This window comes from Ptiloglossa arizonensis, chromosome 6 (assembly GCF_051014685.1).
Source record: "Ptiloglossa arizonensis isolate GNS036 chromosome 6, iyPtiAriz1_principal, whole genome shotgun sequence".
In the NCBI taxonomy this organism is placed as follows: domain Eukaryota; kingdom Metazoa; phylum Arthropoda; class Insecta; order Hymenoptera; family Colletidae; genus Ptiloglossa; species Ptiloglossa arizonensis.
The window spans coordinates 18,688,590-18,708,177 of NC_135053.1; the positions used below are offsets into that span (position 1 = coordinate 18,688,590).

At 43.5% G+C, this 19,588-nt stretch overlaps 2 protein-coding genes across 3 annotated transcripts in view; one reads left to right on the forward strand and one right to left on the reverse strand.

Moving 5' to 3' along the window:
• LOC143148537 (uncharacterized) overlaps nucleotides 1–16,831 on the forward strand; it is a 60,289-nt gene extending 43,458 nt beyond the window's left edge. The window contains exons 2-3 of the mRNA XM_076314946.1: nucleotides 3,655–3,867; nucleotides 15,834–16,831. Coding sequence (XP_076171061.1) covers nucleotides 3,800–3,867; nucleotides 15,834–16,173 — 408 coding nt within the window. The 5' untranslated portion in view covers nucleotides 3,655–3,799 and the 3' untranslated portion in view covers nucleotides 16,174–16,831. The remainder of the gene's footprint in view (nucleotides 1–3,654; nucleotides 3,868–15,833) is intronic.
• The window catches only part of LOC143148534 (uncharacterized), a 163,861-nt gene that overhangs the window by 133,625 nt on the left and 10,648 nt on the right, over nucleotides 1–19,588 (reverse strand). The gene's annotated exons all lie outside the window — the stretch shown is intronic.

The window sequence follows — 19,588 nt, forward strand, 5'->3', positions numbered from 1 at the left end:
ACCAGAGATCAAGGTTACGTAACACCCAACCGAATCGGTCCAGTACGTCTTCCTAGGGCAGTCCCGATCGATCCGAATCGAATCCTTTCGGTCCATACACCTGTACGACTCGCACGCGTGTATAATGTCCTCGACAGATGTCCTCGTACCTCGTGAAAATATAAATCACAGCGTTCGAAGAACCACTGGTCCCCCTCCCCGTGACGATCAAAGATCGTACATTGTATGAGTCACCGTAGCTCGTCGTTTCTTTTTCCTCGCGTTGGTACTTCGGCGCCCTAACGCGTTTTAATTCCGCGGCGTCTTCCGTGTTACGAGATCGCCCAGACGCGTCCAATGAGTGTTACGATGGTCGAGAACGAGCGCGTAGCGACACACGAGCATCGACGACGTCAATAAAAGCGTCCCAAGACACGATGCGAGGGTACAGCGAGGGCAGAGGTGGAGAGGGGAGGGGATCGTCACAGGCTGCGGTCCACTGGTCGCGCTAAAAACGGACCTTCTTCCTCCGTCGGTGGGCACCGACTGTGGGACGAGGAGAAAATATTCATAATGCTGGATTAAGGCGTGGGAGTGGCCCGGGGTCGCTCTCCGTGCGGGGTGGACGACCAAACTAATCAAGAGTCCGCCCCATTTAATTCCCACCGCCCCTCCCCCTCCTGCTCTGCGTCTCTTAACCTACCTCGTAACTTCGCCACGACCGAAGTGGGCGCTCTCCCTTTTCTTCACATGCTCAGCTTCGGCGATACGGCAACGTTCGATGAAATTTAAGTAAACAGGGGAAGTCCACGTTGAAATTATCGGATAAGACATCGAGCAGCGATTTTATTCGGATTTGTGTTGCTGTGCAGGTCGTGAGGAATATCGTATTAATTTTTCTAAGAAAGTGTCTGTTTGTGTATGTGATCTTGAACCGTACTTGAACCGTTGGACGTACGTCTCGAGCCTCGGAGACAAGGAAGGAAAGTAAACACGGTGAAAGTAATCGGGAAAGAAATAGCGCGCGGAGTGGGGATAGTCGATCTCGAGCGTTTCAAAGGAATGCCGCGCGGGTTGCGTTGAATCGTCCGGTTATAAAAATTGATATTTTTCATTTTCGTATTTTATCTTCCCGATTAACGATATCGGTGTATCGGCGAGGTTCTCCCGATCGAAATGAATCCAAACACGACCCGTGTAACTCGGAAACTTTATTGGCAACGAATATAAATAATTCAGATAACCTCAAATATCGTAGAATCGCGGCTACCGTGGTATTAATTTCTTACTTTTAATTGAAATTAATGAAACGGGTAATCTTATCGCCGAGAAGAATGTACGTCGATGAGTACGAGATTCCGTATTCGTTTCAGCAAATTTATAATTAAATACAAAGAACGAAACGTAGCGATGTAATTTGCAATATACGAAAACCAATAATATAATTCTGAACGATTATAATCGTTTCGATCGCAACAGTGGGTAGGGCAAAGAAAGAATTTTATGGGGAATCCAACGATTGAAAAGAGAAATAAATACAACTAGGACGCAGTGAGTTAAACTTCAGTTTCTCTTTTCTTTCTCATAATTTCTTTTTATCAATAGCTCTCTGGGACCGTGTTGATTTTCCTGGGTTCAAAGATGGGAACAGTCTCGAGTATCGTTTGCTTTCCACAAAATATGTTTCCTTTTTCTTTTTATAAACAACTACCCGGAACTGTGTCTTTCTGGATTCGAGGATGGGAACGATCTCGACTATTTTCCAAGCACGGGGGGAAGGGCCGAGGTCTCCTTCTTATGTGCTCTCCCCTCCACGATCCCATTCCTCCCACCACGCTGCCAGTTCGCGTCTTCGTTCGCCGCGTGCAAGCATCCATCGCGTGGACTTGGCTCTTTTTCCGCTGAAACGCATCGACTTCTTTCTTTCTCCCCCTGGCAATCATCGTCTACGTACCGTTTATCGAGCAGCGTGTGCGAGTCGGGCGCTCGCTCGCGAGGACGAGAGTTCGCGGTACGCTTCGCAAGCGAGGAGGTTATTAGACGGCCGACCATTATCGTGGGATCATGTTTAACCGACGACGGCCTCCGGAAACACGGCGTCCCGTAATGAACGGGTTACCGTGAAATTTTAAATACCGTCGGCCGCCTCGCTCCGGCGCGAGCGGTGGATCTTGTTTTCTTACGGTTTGACATACTTTTCACTTTTACTTTCCGTTCTCCGTAAAATTTTTTATCGATGTAACGTATCGCTCGTGCAACGCATTTACTTTTCGATATTTATGAATTCACTCACCTTGACTTGTCGTGGTTGTGAAATAATTTTACAGCTATTACACTATTTGTAAAATAATTTTACAACTATTATACCATTTGTAAAACAATTTTACAACTATTACAAATTATTCGACTAAATGCTAACCGAATATATTTATAGTTATTTAACAGTAACTTTTGTTCTCGAATTCTTTCCTCCCACCAACAATTTGTTAAGTATAATTTCACATTTGCGCGTCAAGTACAGATACAAGACACGGCATATCGAACAACAAACATCCCCATAAATGCAAATCGCGATAGAGGGAAAGCATAAACGTTCACATGGGTCAGTATGGAACGTACACTCACGCCCCAACAAAGGCTGACAGATTTTGAAATTTCAAAGCTCTCACTGGACACCGCCGAGCATTTAGAGTGCTTATCGTGCGCATCGATTCGATCAGCGATCGATGGTTCACGCTGCATTAAAACGATGAGTCTGTGGGGACACGCAGTTGCCCCGAACATACATACGTGCACGCATGCTGCGATCCAAGTTAAAGCCAAACCAGACGCATTACTCAAAGGGTCGCGAAAGGTTAGCAAGCTTTTAAGGCTGCGTTCACAACAAGACCTTACGCTTATTTTTTTTTTGTGAATTTTATTGAACACGCACAGTGTGAAGAAAATGTCCAGTTCTTTTTAGTTATTCTAATTTTATTAAATTTCATTTTTCTGGAAAGGAAATTATTGATTAATCTTCTTCCGGAAGGAATTCGTTAAAATTATTTTAGAATCATATATAATATTCTAAAATTATTTTAGGATAATATATTTAATTCCTTAAGAAAGAAACACATTATCATTATTTCGCAATCGCTGCATAAAAAAGATTGTATTCCATGCATTTCCGGAATGATGCCTTTATAAAATTTGTATATTTTTTCGCGAGAGTATTTTCAATGGATCGGCGAGGTTCTCCCGATGAAAACGAGCCCAAACACGACCTTGTTCGCACCATTACGCATACTTTAATTACACGTGGCTGAGAAATTTTCAAAAAGAAATTTCAATTACGTATAATTAAAAGTGATCCGAAGCAGGTCGTGTTTGTACTCATTTTCATCGGCAGAATCTCGCCGATCTGTTGGCAATACTTTAACGAAGATGGGACAAATATAATATAAAAATATAAAAATATAAAAATATAAAAATATGGTTCTTTGTCGGCCGATGTGACATTTTTACGGTAAAATATTAACTCGGAATCGTTAAGCGTGACGAAGTAAATCGGTAAGATAGTTTTCGAAAATTGTACCCACGTCTTAATCTAAATTTTCAAGGTCATACGACTAAGTGTCCAGTGACTTATGAACGACAACGTTGTTCACGTCATATTGGCGTTGACTTGATTCGCAGAAGAACCCGAAGAAGAAAGTACGACCCCGCTGACGTTCCACTTATTTTCAAGTAATTCGAAGCATTCCCAGTGAACATCAACGCGGCGCAAACGACAGAAAACGAGGACGCTGGTGATCTCGAGTAATTTGTCAGGTAGAGAAACATGGGAGAGGCAACAAAGAGACGCATTAAGAGAGAACCGTGCGGGAAACGCGGCAGAGGAAACGCGAGGTATTTTCTTTCTTTCCTCTTTTTTTTTTTTGTTTCTTTTTCTCTTTTTTTTTTTTTTCTTCGTGTGCGTGAAAACCGCAAATAACCGTAACCTGTCGGATTTGTACGGATGGGATACGGTTTTCAAGTGTAACAACGTTGGCGCTGGATTAGACGGAGCACTCTGTTATCCGCCGTGACACGAACGGATGAAATAATTTAACGAAGCTCTTTCGTTTCGTTGCGCCCCGATGTTTAATCCTGACAGGAATTTCTCCTCTGTTCTTTTCCCCTTCTCTTCTCTTTCCCTTTTTTACAAAATTGGAAAATAACCAACTCCATTCGATCGCTCGTAATTCGAGGGGATTATCTTCGGTTTGAAGCGACCGACTATGCAACACGTTCTACTTATCGTAAATTACATCTACCATCGTACGGAGAATTTTCTGGATCCGTAGAAATTTTTTTTTCAATCCCCCGGATCAGTCGTATGAAACACCGATCGGGTGCGGGCTCTTTCGGCGTTTATTATCGACGGAGGAACAGACTTGATCGAGAGATTTGCCTGCGCGTAACTAATAGAAGACGATCGGTAAGATTGTACAGAGTGTTCCAAAAGTAACGTGACAACGTTTACATTATCGTTGTAATACAAAATCGAATTATGGGAAAGTATCTGTGCCCTATTTACTTATTTAATAACGTTTTTGTCGTAGATTTTCGATAACAATATGAATTGTCACGATAAAATGTTATTGTAGTTTTTAAACCTAACCTCAAATTCACGCACACGATACTGTAATATCTAATCGAATTTTATCTCGAGCTGAAATCCAGTCAGGCGCGAACCGTACGAGAAAAGTGAAAGGGCACAGCGAACGAGAGTGAGAGAGACAGAGCAACAGCCAGTGAGTCTCGCATTACATGCGCTCTAGATTTCTATAGAAGGTTGTCTACTAATGTCCATGTTATTTCAATCATGTCTTCGTAACAGAAAGAAATTCTTTTTGTAATTTAAGCACAAGATCCATTCTTCATCTCACGTTAAAATTCATTTCGATAGAAGTTTGGTATTCGATCGAGAGAGGTAAAAGGATACTGTAAATCCTTGCAAAAGGACTCGTCTGTTTAACTTCTTCCCTAGCTGACACAAACGAGATCTTATGACGTCTTGGCTAACGTTAAATGTACTAGCAGGTTATATACAAATTATAGAAATTGGATAAATGTGCCCATAATTATGAAAGTGATCTAAGTCATATATTTCTTGTTCCAAGATATTTAAAATATTACATTTGAATAAATTGAAAAATATTTCTACAACTATGTAACATTTTAATTTAGAATTTTATCAGTCTTGATTAACGAACATTTATTACGAATGTGAAATTTCATAATTACCACTAAACAAAATCCATGCAATGTTGAAATAACGAACACTATCCTTCTTGACAATATCGGAAAAAAGACATTGAATTAATTTAGTTTAAATAAACGTGATATGAAACAACCGATAAATCCATTTTCATTAAATTTTGACCTCAGATCGCTGTCATAAATACAAGCACAAATGTCCCTAACCGTGACCAACCCCAATTCCTCAGAACCTTTCCATTCACCAAATACACAACAACAATACAAATTGTAAGTCCTCGAGCAGTACGAACTCCTCTCTTACAAATCCTCCAGCCTCTCGAGAGTTCAGAACACTGACTAATTCGAGCAAAAAAAAAAAAAACAAAAATTATTCCCGAGAAACTCGACCATTTCCCTATACACCAGAGACTCGAGATCGAACTTACCGAGCCGATCGAAGACCAAGGTTTCCAAGGTGGTGTATGGGAAACGTCAGAGCCCGCGAACGATCGGCACCAACGGCGCAATATGCAGTAAAGCACGAATGCAACAATGCGATCTCTCCCCCATCACGTAGGGGTGACTCGGCCCGGATATATGGGGTGTCTCGTTAATCAAGAGAGCCACGGTATCGCCCGCGGCTCTGCCGGGTGGAAAATGGGAGGTGAGGCGAGGGTGACCAGTGTTTAACGCTTGACAAACGACCGGCGAGGTACGCGGTCGCGTAAACAACGTGTCGAGAGCGGAGCCGCTCGCGCGCCCAACTTTCGCAAAAACCCGTAAATCTGCCTATTAAACGCGATTAACGGTTCCGGGAAGGCACGAGGCGAGGATCATCCCGATGATTGCGGTCAAGCCGCTACGGGGATGAGCGAGGAAAAAAACTTTCCCGCGGTTTCGACGCTATCGAGCGAATATTCAGCCGAGGGATGAACAAAGTAGAAGTGAAAAAAAAAAGAAAAAAAAAAAACAGGGCCTGGAATTTTTACAAAAATGGAACATTCCGTGGGATTGGGATAAGGGATAAACATATGAAAAAAAGAAAAAAAAAACAGGGCTTGGAATTTTTACAAAAATGGAACACTCCGTGGGATTGGAGTAGGGGATGAACATATAGCTGGCACGTGGACGTTCATTTCCACTGACGGGAGTGACGCTATCCGAGGGATGGGGAGGAGGGGTTAGTTTGAATTCTAGGGAATTTAAACCGGTTGGTGGTTTCTCGAGGGTGGGGTGAATTTTTAGAAAATTTTTTTTACGGTTGGGAATTTGTTTCCAGGTGACAACGAAGCCACAGGGACTGGTAGGAGCTTGGTGAATTGAAATTAGTGGCATTTGTGGGATTTGGTAAGTTTCTGGAGTAGTTTTGTACGAGGGACCTTTGTGTTCTCAGGGACAATGAAGTTATTAATTTATAATAGTGATTATAGTCATCTATATATTCGCTGCATCTTATAGGTAACTATGGTCATCCATTACTATTCGCTGTATCCTACCGGTGGTGTAAACTGTGAACTGTACTTACCTGTTGTCACATGCTTGCTGTATCTTCTCAAATTTTACTCGTTCTCATTTTTATTCGTATCTTTTAACGTTACTCGTTCAAATTTCGTATTCATTCGCAAGCTTTGTTCGAACATGGTTTGTTTAGAAGCATACATTCCTGTCTTAAATACCCAGTAGAGTAGCAGTGCATTTGCAACCAAGTCCACCAAGTGTTAAAGTAGATAGAATCTTGGGAAATGATTTGTGACTTTGAATAGTATTTAGAAAATTTTGGTAAACTCGAGTATAGTTTTCAGAGAGGGTACGAGGTATCGATTCCATACGTCTCAGTTATCAGCTCGGATGTCTACCGGTAGTAAACCGAACTAGAACTTTCCACTCGTGTGTCTGCTAGTGGTCACTAACTTGGACACCTATTCCACTAGTATGTTTACGGTCGGTCATCAATCTTGAGCACCTAATCCACTTGTGTGACTACTTTCAGTCACCACGTATCCGTTCCACCTGCACGTCTACTTCCAGCCATGAGAAGTGAACCTGTATTGTATTCATTCGTGGGTCTCCCATCTGCTCGGTACAAGATACGGTCCAGAACGGATCTCTGTGTCGTCTATTTTCGAACTTCTCGTAGAACGGTAATTCTATACGTTGGACGATGTAGATAATACTCTGTAGATTGATCGAGGTATGCCGTTCGTGAAAATTGATCCGACCGTTCCTTGTGTTCTCGCAAGGATTATTCGCTAAGTGTCAGACACCTCTGTTGAAAGTTTGTAGGTCTGTAGAGCAGCTTGAAGTACGAGGTACATTGACCTTCACCAAACTCTGGTTTAGGAGCATCACTGTTTCTCACAGAAGTGTAATCTGTAAAAGTTACATGAATCTGTTCCAAGGAGGATAGAAGATCCATCGAAGATACACGTTACGAGGGACGTTTTGGATTCAAAGTAAAGGAACACGGTGACAAAAAATCGTACGCACAATTATCGGGGGTCATTGCAAAGAGGAAAGTTTGCTCTTTGAATTCACGGTCATCTCGTGTAGGTAAGAAATTTTTCGAACAATCGGGAGGAGTTTGAAATATTGCAATTTTTCTCACTCTCGAACGGTTCCAAGGGAGACTGGTAATCGGGATAAAATGTTCACACTTATCGTGTACATTTGTTTCACATTTATCGAGAGTACCATCTCTCACATTTATCGTGCACCTAGATTTTTCACACTTATCGTGGGCCACCATTGTCATACTTATCGTGGACATTATTTTCACATTTATCGTGAACATCGATTTCACATTTATCGCGGAAACACCGTAGGTCGCGACAGATTTTCACATTTATCGCTGTCCTAGGTTTCACACTTGTGGGGCACAATTTTCACACTTATCGAGGATATTGATATTCACACTTATCGCGGGCATTATTTTCACATTTATCGTGAACGTCAGTTTCATATTTATCACAAAAATACCGTAGATCGCAACCACACCGTTTCCACATTTATCGCGGGCGACCATTTTCACATTTATAGTAAACATACATTTTCACACTAATTGCGGGCACTACTTTCACATTTATCGTGAACATCGGTTTGAAATTTATCGCGGAAATACCGTAGTACGCGACAGTACACCGCTCCTCCCCTGTCCACGGTGAAATCTCGTATCGAAGCGGCGCGAGGGGTAAATATTTAATAAAACACGGGTCCGCTCGTGCGTCTCTCGAGAAGGCGCGGGGGAGGGGGAGTAAACATTGTACGCGAATCGCGCGTACGTGACCGACCGCCAACGAGCCGGCGATTCTTGTGAAATCGGCTTCCCTGATGATCCAGTCGTGTAACGACGCGAAAAACCGCCACGAAATCGGGTTTTGTTGCATTCCGCGCGCGCTCTGCCGCGGTCGGGCCGCAGCACGGTAAATTTTTCTCGTGGGCCCGCGTTTCCTTCGCATTTCTCCCGTAGTGGACGTCGCGCTAATGAACAAATGAAAAAACGCGCTTCTGCTTAACTCCGCGCGGCCCGTATTGTCTCGTTTAATGATCCGTCGGGCCGGTACGCGCTATCGTTCCGTGAATCTGCGTTTTGTTCTCCGGAGCTCACCACCGCCCTTGCTCGATCTTCCACGAAACGGTTCTTCCTTTTTTTTTCCACCCGCTTACGTAAACACTAATTCCACTTCTTGCCCTACCCTTAATCGGCGTCGGTCGTTAATAAGGTCCCACGGGCTTCGAAGCGATCGAAATTCGTTCGAATTTGCGCGCGTTGCCCCGAGAGGGCGCTCCGGGCACGAGAAGCGAGCGAACGAGAGAAATGCATCGACGCGTTTACCCAGAACCAGCCAGTTATCCATCTTTAACACCGGAACTGTCGATTCCAATTATATCAACAATTATTAACCGTCAATTTTTCACATTCGAGAATGTCTTCTAAACATTCGTCCGGAATACGACATCGTTGCAATCGAGAACGAATGTTCCGGGCGAAAAATACACTTTCCCGTTCAAATCTCGCGCCATTTCGGCGACGCGCCCTCTAGCGGCGTCGCCATCTTGTCGATTCCGTACTCGCAGCACCGTGTGACCCCCGAAACAAGAACTGCTCTTTCGGTTATACGTACACACGTTAGAAAAAAATTATACTAGACTTTTTCGTTCGTTTCGTCACGATCTATCCATTGACACCAATATCTTGTCAATATACAAAATAAATTCTCCGCAAACGAGCAATCGTATACACTCAAATGGTAATTTCCCAATCCCATAGAGTGTTACAAGTACCTCATACTTTACCTCTTCTTCCTCGAACACAGTGATACAACACACGATGTTGATTCTACACAAATGCTTGCTATCAGTGTACCATTCCTTCCACCCTCGTTTGCGGTCTCTTCCGGCCAAATTGTTGTTAAATATAATCCACTTGTCGTCTCGGCCCTCGAAAAACGTTTTCCAACCCCTTCATCCGATGACTGACGTCCCACCGAAGTAGATATCCCATCCTCGTAACTTTCAGGGAACGTTCGTGCTGAACTACCACCCAGGATGACTGAAGGTAGACACGTGAGAGCAAAGGGTTAATTCCATCGGCGCGCAGAGGGTGTCCATCAGAATTCCACGGGGTCTAGAACCCTCGTGGTGTAGCCACCGACTCGGTTCCTCTCCACGGGACGCCATCCGGCTTCCTCTGGTTCTTTCCGGACGCGTTCTTTCTGGTTCCTTCTCCTTTTTCGTTGAACTGTGCACGGAAAGTCGGCCGATCGAGAAAGTTCCACAGTGACGAAACTCGCCGGAATATTTTCGAGGCTGCCGTGAACGTTTCATAATCGACTCCCGGTGCGCTCCGGTGCTCGATTTTACGACTGTGTTTATTGCGTTCGCACGATCGGCTGACATTTGAAAATGCCAAACATTATCGTCCCCGTGTATCCCCGAGCATCGTAAAAACCGTGGACGAGCAATACCCGGCGACGGTCCGGGCGGAGGTTCAAAGCGGCTTTGTAAATGAATTACACCTCGTTGAAAAGGAAAGCTCGACGCGTCCGAGGTAGCTGATGGCTTAATACAACCGCAACTGTGCTACTCGTACCACGATCGCTTCCTTTGCGTCACCAGTGCTCGCTGATCGGGTCCTCGAATTTTTCGAAACGTACAATCTGCCAATCCTGGGACGGTTGTTGATACAAGGTGGACGGTGGATGATTTAACTTGAATATGGTTTCTTAATTATGTACTATTTTCTTTGGAAATATAGTTAAGGGATATCCTTTTTTTTTTGGAATTATAATTAGTGGATATTTTTTCTTTATTTGGAAATACAATTAGTAGATATCTTGTTTTTCTTTGAAAATATAATTTGTGGATATTTTGTTTTTATTTGGAAATATAATTAGTGGATATCTTTTTCAATTTGGAAATATGATTAGTGGATATCTTTTTTCTACTTGAAAATATAATTAGTGGATATCGTTTTTTTTATTTGAAAATATAATTAGTGGATATCCTTTCTTTTTGGAAAAATAATTAGTGGATATCTTTTTTTTATTTGAAAATATAATTAGTGAATTTTTTATCGTGTGTGAAAAACAGTATTCCTCAAATGACCACCGGATACAGAAGATTGACAATGAGCAAGTTACGATCTTTTCAAACCTGTATTTATCGTGGTACAGAATTTTACTATTTGGATTATTCATCAATAAACCTCGACATCTAGTCAAAGGAAGATACAACTATGTGACGTGATGCATAATATGACATTTAATCGTGTTGGGGTCGAATATATTCGAAAATTAATACACGATTGTATTCTATATGTTTCCAGGTGGTGTATCTTTAAGTACACGTTCGAATGTACTGTGCAGAGTTGAGAAGATTACCTCTGGTAAGATTCACGAATCTTATCAATCTAAATTTTAATTTAATAAGTTTCAATTTATTGCCAAAACCTGTTTGCAAACATTCTCCTCGCACATGGTACCACGTTCCTTTTAGTCTAGAAGACATCTTTCCAGCTGCCAACAGTAGCTGGTGATGAAAGTGTTATGTTCAGGTTGGCTACAATCTCGAGGTTAACATTAAGAATCCCCTACTAATGAATATTACCGTACAACATTCAGAGTTTGTATAGGTGCCTGTTATTTAGGGTGGGGCACTTGACATTTTTATTGGTATCTTTCAAAATATAAGATTTAGAATCTTTATTGCCATCTTCTTCTGAATAATAACGCCTAGAATTTCTATCGGTGTCTTCTAGAGTAAAACGTCCAACATTTCGATCGGTACCTTTTAGGGTAGAGCGTTTAGAAATTTTATCGATGTCTTCCATAGTGAAGCGTTCAGAATTTTTATTGGTGTCTCTTAAGCTACAGCGTTTAGAATTTTTATCGTCATCTTATAAAATACAACCTTTAGAATTTTTATCGGTGTCTTTCAGAGTGTAATATTTACAATCTTTGTTAATGTCTTCTAAAAGTTTAAATTGAGTTAACTATACCTACCTCTTAACCCACTTCTACGCCTACTTCTTAACAATATGTCGTCATCGGTGCGTCGTTCAGAAAATTAACATTGACGCGTGATTAAGAAACGAATTAGACGATTAATGCTCGACAATATTCTATTAGATTAACAGAATAAGGTAGCCTCGGTTAAAGTAAACCGGAACGGTACGCGCGACTCTGAATATAGCCGGGCGGGAGCGATTAAACGTTCAGAGATGAACGCGAGCAAAGCTAATTAGCGGCTTTCGAGGCGGCCAGCGTGTACCGTAAAAGGCAGGACACGACGCGGCCTCTGAACGGGGTATAGAAAGGTGGGCCCAAAGAAACAGAAAAAGTGGCCGGATTCTTCTCCATAAAAATCATTCCGTGCAAAAGCGTCGCCGTGGCCACGACAGCGGTACATCTCCGTCTGGAATTCCGTTTGATGATTATGCGCGATCTTTATCACTTTCAAGTGCGGCGGGTTACCGGATTACAGGAGCTAACGGAATTAAGGGGAAAACTGGACCGAAACGAACCTCTACGAGACACGATCGAGTTACCAAATGGAATGAGTATTACGCAGAACCGAATTACCTAGACACGAATCGGGTTGTTTGAAATGGAACTGAGAACTCTCCTGGAACCGAATTGGGCCGGTTGGAACCGAACAAAGTTACCTAGAACTGAACCGAATTATCTAGAATTGAACAGAGTTATCCAGGATCAAACGGAAGGGAACTGAGTTACCTAGAACTGAACCGAATTACCTAGAACTGAACCGAATTACCTAGAATCGAACAGAGTTGTCCAGGATCAAACGGAAGGGAACTGAGTTACCTAGAACTGAACCGAATTGTTCAAAATAAGACTGAATTACCTCGAATCAGATGGAGAGGACTGAACCGAATTACCCATAACTGAACCGAATCATTCAGAACCAAACGGATTGTTCATAACTGAACTGAATTACCTAGGATCGAACGGAACCGAATTATCTACAACTAAACCGAATTGTCCAGATTGAACCGAATTCGCCAGAATCGAACCAGGTTGTTTAGAGCCAAACCGAATTACCTACAACTGAACCGAATCGTGCAGAGTCTAACCGAATTGCCTAGAATTGAACCAAGTTGTTTGGAACTGAACAGAATTGCCTAGAATTGAACCAAATTGTTTGGAACCGAACCGAATTACCTATAATTGAACCGAATCACCCAGAACCGAACGAGGTGTGTACTTATAACTGAACCGAATTACCTACAACTGAACCGAATCATCCAGAATCGAACCGAATTACCTAGAATTGAACCGGATCACTCAGAATCGAACTAGATTGTTCAGAATCGAATTACCTACAACTGAACCGAATCATTCCGAATCAAACCGAGTTACCTATAATTGAACCGAATCACCCAGAACCGAACGAGTTGTGTATAACTGAAGCGAATTACATACATTGAACCCAATCATCCAGAATCGAACCGAATTACCTACAACTGAACCGAATCGCCAAAAATCGAACCAGATTATTTAGAATCGAACCGAATTATCTAGAATTGAACCGAATCGCCCGGAATCGAACCGAACCGAATTACACTAGAATCGAACCGAATCATCCAGAACCGTACCGAACTGAATCAAATTCGGATAAAATATAAAACAGAAATATCCCATGACTGTGCCTCGTTTTTACGACAAAGAAATACGTATTCTTACTTATACGCGTCAATTCTCTCTTCTCGGTTTCGTCTTTCCTTTCCGTTCTCGCTCGATACTTTACCCTTCAAGGTACACCACAATTTCGTTACGACGAAAACACCGTCATTATTATTATTATTATTATCATTATTATTACAACGTCAGAGAAATTTTCCCGCGTATACCTACCCAAATAACGTACACTCGCAGAAAATACATCCCAGTGACCGAACATTTGCAAGTCATTTCATCGAACAACGGAAGGGTTGGCAAACGTTTTATGGGCCCGTGCGGGGTCTCGTCGTGAGAAAGACAGGAAGGGGGCGAAAGAAACGACGTACAGAAGTTACAACGGCGTTGCATATGCATAAACCGTGGCGAAGAAACCGCGAGAAGAGCGATGCGACGACAAGTGAAACTCCTCGGGGCTGCATTCGGGGATGCGCGGCCGATGGAAGAACAACGACGACGACGACGACGATGACGTGCCCGTCAGGAGTGGGGGAACGGGTTGTGGACGGGGACGGGACACGAGGAACCAAAAGGTCTTCAAGTTTTTGCGCCACGCGTACGAAACCTGCAACGCCGAGCGACATTCTTCTTCTCTTCTAACCCTTTCTGTTCGCGGTTCGATGAACGTGAAGAAATCGGCGTCGGGAGACTGGAACTTTTAGGGGCATGCTTTTTCGGGGGGCCACTCGGATAAAAGCGTTTGTCTTCGGCCACGACTTTTACGACTCGGTCCAGGAGTCGGTCAAACGATTATTTTCACTCCTTTCTGTCGTTTTTCGATATTATTTTCGATCGACGTGCAGTCGGCCAATGGATTTGCAAATTCGTGCGAGACACTTCGAAATTTTGGAAATTCAAATTCGGTTCGAAACTTGAATTCGAGAGATTCCAGGAACGAGAAGGAAGATTCGGGTCGAGCGACAAGTTTTACCCCGGGCTGAGGTAGCGAAGACGAAGGGAATGGTGGGAATACAACGAGAGCGAGAGAGACGGAGCAACCGCGAACGAGCCTCGTACTACATGCCTCCGATAATACGAAAAAGACGATTTTAATATATACTTTGTGTATTTACGACGTCGTTAACGAATCCGCGAAGTTTTCTCGATGAAAACGAACCCAAACACGACCTACTTTGGACTATTTTTTGTTACACTTTCTTTTTTTTTCAAAAAATACTTTTTCCTTTTTAAATTGTCCGAATGGGGTCGTGTTTGGGCTCATTTTCGTCGCAGAAATCTTGCCAATCCATTGGCAATACTGTCGCGAAAATACAACGAAAAAATATTTAATTTCATCAGAGTGGAAGTACGTGATATTGTCACTCTAATCGCAACGCGTTAACGATCGAATTTTATAAATCAATATTCAATATTGATTTCCTCGGAAATGGTACCTCCCGGACAAAAATTTCACCATACATTTTCGACCGACTTTTTCACCATTATCACACTCAGGTTCCCCTCGTGCACCGAGGACTCCATTTAAGGCGAAGTCGGCACCGAATTCGGTTACTTTGCTCCTGGAATTTCTCCTCCTTTAATTTCCAAAAGCCTGAACGATAATAACGAGCGGACAATTTTGTATTCGTTCATCGAGCGTTCATTAAATACACGTTTCGCAGCCACCGCGAAGATACGATACGAGCTTCGTCGAATTCCTCGAATTTCTCCTTCGTTCTTCGTCTTCACCCCCCCCCCCCCCCCCCCAACTTTTGACCCTCCGCTGTGGTTCGATCCCACCGTGGTCGCTTTCTCCCCCCACCTCCCCAACCGTAATCTCCACAACCAATAAACATAACATGGAAACCGGCAACGGAAGACTGTAATCTTCCAAAGTAAAACGTTCGAGAGTCCCCAAGACAAAAATGCCCGCCAGATTCAGCGGAGATAAGTTCCGTTGGTTTCGTGGCGACCGTCGCGCCGATACGTGCGACACGGGGAGAAAGAAGAAGCGAAAGAAAGAAAGAAAAAAAAACAAAGAACCAGCGAAACAAGAACGCGAGATAGAAAGCCTTCATTTTGACGAACGCGTGGAACGATTGGCGCCAGATGAGGCCCATATTCTTCGTTCTCTCTCTTTCTCTCTCTGTTTCCCACTTTTTTATTTTTTATTTATCATTTATTTCTTTTTTTCTTTTTTTGAATTTTTTCCCTTTTTTTTTGCATCGTATAAAACCCTCGTAACGATCTCAGCGACGTTTCGCATCGAAGATAATTTGCCGCTTCCGAGAACCGCGCGATGATAGCCAGGGAAATTAAAACTGGAAACGCGAGATAGGGGACGCGATCAAGTTTGACGATTCGCAGTCGCCGAGCGAACGAGGCGCGGCTGCCGTAGGGATCTCGGGCTTATCGGGGAGTTTTTTTTTTTTTTTCCTTTTCGCTCGCTCGCTCGCTCCTTCGACGAGGAATGAATCGTGCTTCATCGGATTTCAGGTGTGACGTGCAACCTGTCTTCGACGGGATACGGGCGCGAACCTCGTCGACGCCGGGGAACCGTCGAGTCGTACTGTTGATTGCACGTGCTGTCGGACACGTTGACGCGACAGCTCGTACCACGGGCATTGTGGTGGCTGTGATACGCGAAGAATACAATCCGATTGAGGCGCGCGCATGCGCGTGCGTGTGTGCGCGACGGGTTGGGTACAATCCGATCGGTGCGCGTGCGCAGTACCGCCCTTGGCAGCGGACAAACGGGACACTGCATCGAGACTCCGTGCTCGACACGTTACGCGACGCACGGGACGTATGCGTGCGAACCGACGATCGAGATTAAGCGAGATTTTAAATTAAAAATTACCATTTAAAACGTCTAAAATGGTACAAGCAATCGATCTTCAAACTGTGTAAAATGGTAATTGGACTCTTTGTAACTTTCACTCGAGCGTCGTTTTAAGTTGAACGTCGTTAATTTGGTAATTTACCCGCAACCGACGGGAACCGATACGCTACAGACTTCCACTTTAAAGTAAAATTACACAGTGAAAAAAAACATTGTAAACCAACTTTTGGACGATCGTTGTAAAGGGGAAGCTTCGATCTTTAAATTGACGGTGATTTTAGATGCGTAATAAGTTTTCCAAACGATTGGGAGTGGTTTGAAGTTTTTCAATTTTTTCGAGAAAACTATTTACACTTTTCCAATCATTTCTTGGGGTACGAGGATTTTCAGGGGAATTCGACGTAGAGGTGCGAAAGTAGAGGGTTCGACCTTTAGAGCGACCCTAGAAAGATTATTGTACGAGTATTTTTCACGATGTTCCGGCGGTTCGAAGATTGATGATGTTTCGGTTGAATGTTCAGTAACTTTTAAGCGTTAGTGTACGCGGCTTGAGCGAAAAGTCGCCTAAAATCGACCCGGCATGTATCGTGTTGAGGGATTCTGTACTTATTGTTCACATTTTATAAAAAATAAATGTACCTAATTGTACCGACTCGAAACATTCAATTTTTTTAACACACTTTTAACACAATATTATTCTAAACGTAAAATTATGTTGGAAACTATATTGATGGAAGTCGTGTTGTAAATTATACTTTTCTGACAAATACAAGTTTTTTCAAACATATTGTACACTATAACGACCAACATCTGAAAACTTTTTAATTATATTGAAACCGGAATGGCAGGCTCTAGAATCTTTAGGGACGGTACTGCGCGTGTGTGTCGTTCGATAAAAAGTAAAATGTACTTCATCAATGTGGTGGTAAATTACGTGCAATTCGACCGATGCATGTGTACAGCAAGGTTGATTACAACACGTTCGATGTGTGCGTGTTATTTGATTTAGAATACTATATAAATAATGTGCACGGTGGATGGTACATAAAGCGATTGGTGTGCTTGTTATCGAGTTGAAAGTATAATGTAATTGGTGTCAATTTTTCCCCCACTCCTGAGTACACGCGATGGGTCGAGCATAATGCAATCGATGTGTGTACATCGTTAGCTCAACAATACACACTCATATGCGTCTCACATCGTGTACACGGTAATTGGCGTGGCCGTTGAATACAAATTCAATCGGTGAATATGTGTAAACATATATGCCCGTTACAATTTAAGAGCGCAATTCCGAGTGAAAAATTAATTAACCGTTAGTTACCGCCATGCGAAGTGAATAACCGGTCCCTCGAATGAAATCACGAGTATGGTTATTTTCCAAGGGCGCATGACCTCCCGAAAAAAAATCCTCCGTATTCCGTAGTTTTCCATTTCGATGTTCGCGAAATTGAACGGGAAGATAATTATTTTCAATTCTAAATATTAAATAGAAGAAAAAGTGTCACTAATAAGTGTCTAAATATTAAGTGGAAAAAAAGTATCACTTACCAACCCCCTCGTTCGTGTTTGAAATTTCTGACCACTGCTCGTCAGAAGTGTAAATTGTAGCTTCAGTCGCGCTCTATTGTCCTTAATATTAGTCTCGAGTATCCTCCCCCCCGCCCCTCTATTATATCAAGCATCTCTCCCTCGTGTCGTAAACCACCTGTCTGTCTCGACCCCCCTCCCATCCCATCCCGCCTTTTCATAAGGTACTTAAGTATAAGTACCTTATACTTAATGATCCTAACGAGATCTCCGCCGCGAGACTCGCCCCGCGAATGATGTTAATCACCGTCACGCCCGCGCATGAAGCACCGAAATGTCTCGGCGCGAAACAATGGGACACGATTCGTCCGTGATTCTGTAACGTTACACTCGGCGTGTACCGTATCCCGACGGCGTTAACGGGCCGCTGTTGGCTCGCGCGAAATTATTTGGGGTCGCTGGTAGTTATTCGGGGTCAGCCGAAGCGGTCGCCGGTGGTTCCGAGGGGACAGCGTTAATTGCGACTCGCTGATACACAGCGCGATTGGTTTCGCTGAATGCGGCGGATACTTGGGGCACCGGTGACCTAACCTCACGTGACATGGCACGTCTTCGCGGAATTTGCGTTCGAACCGAACAAGAATTCGAAAAATCGACGCGAGAGACAATAATCGAGGCGGGAGAGATCGTTCGCACTCACCGTGCTCGAGAACAGTAATATTTCGGTTGATTAACACTGGCTCTTCGGAGAAAATTTGTCGAATCAGATGGTAGGTTCGAAACAATACGGGAACGATATTCTTCTACGCGCTCCCCTCGCGTCTCTACTGCACCGAAGACGCCCTTCTCTCCAGTGGTCACCCTCCCCATTTTAGAAAGACCGATCTACGATAGTACAATATTTCGTTCGAAGTTGTGTATATTCTTTTTCTCGTTCGGTCTCGTTGTTTTTCAATCGTAAATATTCTTCTAGAAAGGCGTTGAAAGTTTGTAGAGAATACGAATGACTCGAGTAAGCTTGAAACAGTTTTTAGAACGACCACGAACAGAAAGAAAAGAACACGGACAAGTGGTCGGAGTATCCGATCCGACACTGGCGCGCGGAGAGACCGCGATAAAGTCAGATTCTGGTGAAAAAAATGCCGTTAGTTTCCTCGGAAGACACACAATGAATTACAGAAGGTTGAAAAGCACGTATCGGCGGCGTGAAAGACCCGATCGAGGCCGACCGGATCCGAATAGCCGACCATCGATCAAAGTCCACGGGAATCGAAGGATTAAAGCGCGCTCGAGCTTTTCTCACACTCTGTCGCTCCGTCGAGGCGATCGAGGCGACTTTTCACCGAACCCCTCCCCGCCACACACCCTACACACCGCCCCCACCGCGCGGTTTTCACGACGATACAGTTTCTCCCGGCTCTTTATCCCCACCCCTGTCCAGCGCGATGCTCTCTGCCTCTGACAGTCGGTATTGCCGGAGCCAACATTCTCGTCTCTTTTCTCGTCCCTCTTTACACGCCTCGCGGTTAGTCATTAGCCGCGGATCGTTAATTCCCTATCAAATTCATCTGCTAATTCGTGGCGCGCCACGGCGAATCACGAGCAGATGTTTTACAACGATCTCGAGAAAACTTATCTACGATGATTGTTCGCGGAAAATGTAAGGACTTTGAAAGCGAAACGGTCCCATCGATAGAAAATTTTCCAACGTAGAGGGACACGAATCCATGCGGCACGTGGCTCAGAATTGCCAAGAGGGCGCCAAAGGAAATACTTCGCGCGGAAAAATGTGTAACAATACGAAGAAACATATCTTTGGCAATATTTAATTGCGAATATTTACTCGCGATTCCAGGTTATTGCAAAAAAGATATCGGTG